At 35.7% G+C, this 5,340-nt stretch overlaps 1 protein-coding gene across 1 annotated transcript in view; it reads left to right on the top strand.

Annotated features, from left to right (window-relative positions):
- Positions 1 to 5,340, top strand: part of rptor (regulatory associated protein of MTOR, complex 1) — a 209,177-nt gene that overhangs the window by 176,870 nt on the left and 26,967 nt on the right. Inside the window, exons 28-29 of the mRNA XM_025058498.1 lie at positions 1,187 to 1,442; positions 2,234 to 2,387. Of these exons, the coding sequence (XP_024914266.1) occupies positions 1,187 to 1,442; positions 2,234 to 2,387 (410 nt within the window). The remainder of the gene's footprint in view (positions 1 to 1,186; positions 1,443 to 2,233; positions 2,388 to 5,340) is intronic.

The following is a 5,340-nucleotide window of genomic DNA, read 5'->3' as shown; positions in this document are numbered from 1 at the left end:
TATAATATAATATAATATAATATAATATAATATAATATAATATAATATAATATAATATAATATAATATAATATAATATAATATAATATAATATAATATAATATAATATAATATAATATAATATAATATAATATAATATAATATAATATAATATAATATAATATAATATAATATAATATAATATAATATAATATAATATAATATAATATAATATAATATGCAGAATTACACACAGACTGAAGGTCAACTTGTGAAGTGACAAGTCCCAAATGGACAAGATGTTGACAGCGGCTCCGTCGTAGTTTGAGGCTAGATTTCAGCCCGTCATGTCCGCAACTGCAGAGATGCAAGTGAACGATGATCCCAAACTAGTCCACCGGGTCTTATCTAGAAAGGCAAAAAAAAAACATGCTGGATGAGGATGACAGTTTGCTAGAATTTGAAAATAATAATATTTATAATGAATTATTAATAATACTCAAAACTTGATCCCACAGTTCTTGTGTTAACAGCAGATCAGCTGCAACAGGCTGCCAAGTATGTGGTTCCTCTGGGAATCAAACCCAGGACCTCCTGCTCTCTACGTCCGAGGCAGGCGTGCTAACTGCTACACTAAGATTTCATCTTAGAGCATTTTAAAGCTTGTTATCTATAACCAGGTTGATTAAAGTCTGACAGCTGGGCTGCGCTGGGTTAAATCAGTCCGAAATAAAATATATGAAACAGATTTTGCGAAAGCAATATCCGCACCACTGTGGTAAAGTAAATCATTTCTTTTCAAGACAAATAAAAAGTATCATTATTTATGAGTACAGGAAGTCTACTTCTCTACGTAAACACTTAAGCACGTAGTGTTTCTATCAAAGATATTCATGCTTCTTACAATTCTAGAGGATGAGTTGTTGCAGTGAAACTGCCTGAACTCTGAGACCTCAGAGATGGTCTCGGAGTTCTCGCCTCACCTCCTTTAATCCCTTATTCAAAACAGTAAAAAAAAAAGGTCACCACCGACCTGTTCCAAAGCTTCAATGATTTAGACAAATTAACATTTAAGTTTCTTTTTCCAGAGCTCGAATAAAACAGAACGCAGGAGTTCAACACTTGACAAAGATATAATCATAAAACTGTTGGAGACACCCGAGAACCTGCTTTGATTACATTTATAACACCCTTTTAGGAACTTTTTGAACTCCCCTTGAGTGTGTTGTTGATTTATATACCAATGAATGTCCTTTATTTTTCTTTATTTTTCTTTCTTCCTCCAGTGGATCTCCCCCGATGCCCAGCACCAGCAGCTCCAGTTTGACCAACGACGTTCCCAAACCCCCGGCCAGAGAGCAGCCGGCCACGAGACCGCCCTACACCCCAACACTGGGAGGACAGGCACCTCATTCCCATCAGTTCCGACCCACACGCAAGATGTTTGACAAAGGACCCGAGCAGGTAGAACGCATTTCCTGCCAACTGTCTGTGCCGTGTTGTAAAGTCACGGTCGGAGTAAAAGCCTCTTTGTCGTCCCCGTTGTTCTGTACTTTATATTTTATATCACTTCAGTTTATCTGCGCCAGCCTCTTAAACACACATTTTACTGACAGTGTAGTGGAAAAAAAAAAGTCCAACTATTGTACTGTTCCCATTGGTCTGTGCTCTTTAAAAATGCACTGGTATCAACAATGTCTATAACATCAGGGGAGTGTTTACAACCAGTGTTGGCAACTTTTACATTTGCCCACTGTTGAGACTCCTTTGAGGATTTTATATAATACATATATATACAGTATATATATATACATATATATACATATATATATATATATCTATACACAGTATATACTGTACATATACATATACAAATATACATACATATATACATATATATGTGTGTACATATACAGTATATGTATGTGTATATATATGTATGTATATATATATATATATATATACCATCGTCATGAGAACTGCATACAGAAAGACTGTTAATTCAACCAGTGACAGTCAAGGGTTCAATTCCCCGTAAAGCATGCACGCTCACTACTTTATCCACTCTCGGTTTTTACTTTATTGTCAATGAAAATGTGACTCAATTTGCTTTTGTGAGAAATGTTGCCTTTTGTCAATTCCTGTTTCTTTTCCCTAAAGTTAAATGTACATACAGTTCCCTCAGTATGCTCCTGCCTGATACATATGTCTATAATGTATATATTTAATCCCTATGTTTTGGTTTGGATGCACAGGCCACTGAGGACGGTGACGATCCTGGTGGTCACAGGAACTACATCAGTGCGGCGCTGCAGACGGGCCTGTGTGACTGGAGTGCCAAGTACTTTGCTCAGCCGGTGATGAAGGTGGGTGAAGTGTTTTTACTGCGTCCTCTGTGCATGTGGCGTGGTTATTAGCTAAGCTGGGCAACAATTTAGTTCGCAAACACTGACAAACAAGGTGCCCTTTAGGTAATTTGTTGGCATCGATGATATGCATTACATTTAAGTAACACTTCAAAGTACCCAAGTTCAATGTCATGCAACTAGCTATTAAAGTTATATCAATTCAATAATAACATTTAAATAATAATAATTTTACCTAGCTTCATATAGTAGACATTCCATATCTGTATGAAGCTGTAAATATATCCTCAAGACACTTCATTTGCCACAACTGCATTGCACTTTCGTAAATTTTATGCTAATATAAAAGTTGGTTTAATTATTAACAGACCCTCTTTGCTATTATTTGCCGAACAAAGTCCCAATTAGATGCTTTTTACTGTACACCTGTGCACCATTTACTGTAGGTAACAGTAGCATCTTTAGCTAGCGTTGTACTTTAAAAGTTTGCTCATGATTTGAGGGAAACATGACATTGACCATGTCACGTCTTGAAACTTCCCAATTAATGTCCTGCCACTAGAGGACAGTGTTTTTTTTTTTTTTTTTTTGCGCGAGCTCTGCAGCTTAATAATACAATTAATTAACTCTAAGAAGACGACGTGCATTTCCATCTCGTTTACTAATTACATTTCCACATTATCCACAGTGCACTTCGTTTAGGGAACAGCGTGCTTGTTTTTACAAACACAAACATAACATCACATAAACACACACTCTCTCTCTCACACACACACACATACTTTTCGAGGCCAATAAAAATGTCCCAGTGTGTACAAAAGGTAATTTTCAATTTGAACATTAATATTAATGCGAAGCTGTGACACAGGTTTAATACTGTCATGCATTTTACAAAGGCGTCTGCAATCAGTGAGCCATCTGAGGACACGCTGTGTGTGTTACCGAGAATTATAAATGAATCAAGTTCCCTCGGAAAACAGCGTGAAACAGAGGGATGACGGCGTGAGAGCGTGCGTGCTGCTTTTATTATAGACCTCTCCCTTCTCTCCAATGTTCTCCTGAGTAAAACTGAGCTCGGAGTTAAACTGAACGCACTGCGGCTGCTGCCAAATCATAACGTTAAATCAAGTTTCATTTAGCTTAAGAATCCCTTAACTTACCATCTCTCTTGAGGAAAATGAAAAAAGCAAAAATCTAGTTTATGGTCCTACGTTTAGGTTAAATAAAAACCAGTAATAAATGAGGGTCAAATAGAGGAGAGGAGAGGAGAGTAAATGATTCAGTAGGAAAAGAAGAAAAAAAAAACAAACAGGAGTGCTTTTGCATATTCATGCAGGTGTGAGACAAAAAAGTCTGACAAAAGGAGTAGGATTTTTCGTCAAATAAAATATTTACTTACATTCAGGGCAGGAGACGGAGGAGAACAGAGGCTAAAGTGAGAAGTAGTGCACAAAGAGTCAGAGACACAGGAAGTAAAATATTTAAAAAGAAGGTTGGCATGATGGGAAGTGACAGGGAGATGGGGATTTGTTTTTTATCGATAGAATTGGTAAGAAACATAGAGGTAAGGGTTGAAGTAGAAACCTAAACGTAACCTGTAGTTTTTACACATAATTTCTATCTCTCTAGCTATCTATCTATCTATCTAGTTAACTAGCTAGCTATCTCTCTAGCTATCTAGCTATCTATCTAGCTAACTGGCTAGCTTGCTAAAGTCTAAAGTTCTGTTGATTTTGTTTTGAAACTGCTGCAGTGACGGCTGAAAAAGTTCTGTTGATTTTGTTTTGAAATTATTTGTTTTAAATTATTATCTGTTTTATTATTTGATGTAAAGTGTCCTTGAGTGTCCTGAAAGGCACTTTTTAAATAAAATGTATTATTATTATTATTATTATTATTATTTTGAAACTGCTGCAGTGACGGCTGAAATCCCCAACCTGAGTCTTCCATGAATTGCAGGTTAAACTCCATTTTCACCAGATAATGTTGTATGCCTACTCTAAGCCAATTCCTTCTATGAGAACTACTTTAATATTTTTCTCTTGCACAATGTATGTGATTGATAGCGATCACTGAAAGTAACCTTGACACCTCAGCTCAATTTTAAACACTGGTTAAAAAAAAAAAAAAAATACTTCAGGCTTTGAAAAGTCAACTTTATTCCAATTGACAGAAAGAAAAGGAAACTATATATTCTTTCCCAAACCACATCATTACCAGTCTGCCATGTTTATGGACTGCACTGTCAGAATTCAACTTTAGCTTGAGCATTACTAGCAAACTACCTCAAGACATGATCTGAAAATGAAGTAAAATGAAGTTCTGCCATGTATGACAAGTACCCAAACGGTATTAGCATAGCACGTGAGCATTAGCAAAGTCAACATGTAGGTTTAATAAATAAATATTTAAAAATAAGCCAAAAATAGAGTAAGGAGTAAAATATTTAAAGTGACAAATAATAATAATAATAAAAATAATAAAAATAATAATATAATAAAATAATAATAAAAATAATAATAAAAATAAATAATAATAATAATAAGTATTCAAATAATGTATCCAAAATGTATTTAAGACAAACAAACTTGCTATTTTTTTCATCATATATGTTGGTTTTCGTCAAAGCCCCGGCCCCCCGCAATACCACCCCCTGTTGATCGGTGTGAATTAAACATAAGCACTTCCAAAAAAAAAAGGCAGAAAGTGAAGGAAACACAGCATGCATGACAAATAAAAGACTCAAAAAACGAGGAGAGGAGCGCCATCATGAGGATTCCTGCCTTCCCTTTAAGAACAGCAGCTGAAAAGAGAGTCTTCTCCGCTGTTTGTTCAGTAAAATCTAATATGTATCTGGGTTCCCTGGAACTCAACTCATGACAAATACACCGAAACTGCAAACTTCCTGCAGGACTCTTTTCATAAGTCAGCTCCCAGAGTTATTGGAGCATCTCTCTGTGGTTGTCCTCTCCTGCTAAATGGGTTTGCTCTTTTTT

This window comes from Cynoglossus semilaevis, chromosome 9, assembly GCF_000523025.1.
Source record: "Cynoglossus semilaevis isolate Cse_v1.0 chromosome 9, Cse_v1.0, whole genome shotgun sequence".
Classification (NCBI taxonomy): Eukaryota; Metazoa; Chordata; class Actinopteri; order Pleuronectiformes; family Cynoglossidae; genus Cynoglossus; species Cynoglossus semilaevis.
The sequence above is the reverse complement of the archived record's forward strand: the minus strand, read 5'-3'. Positions and strand labels throughout refer to the sequence as shown.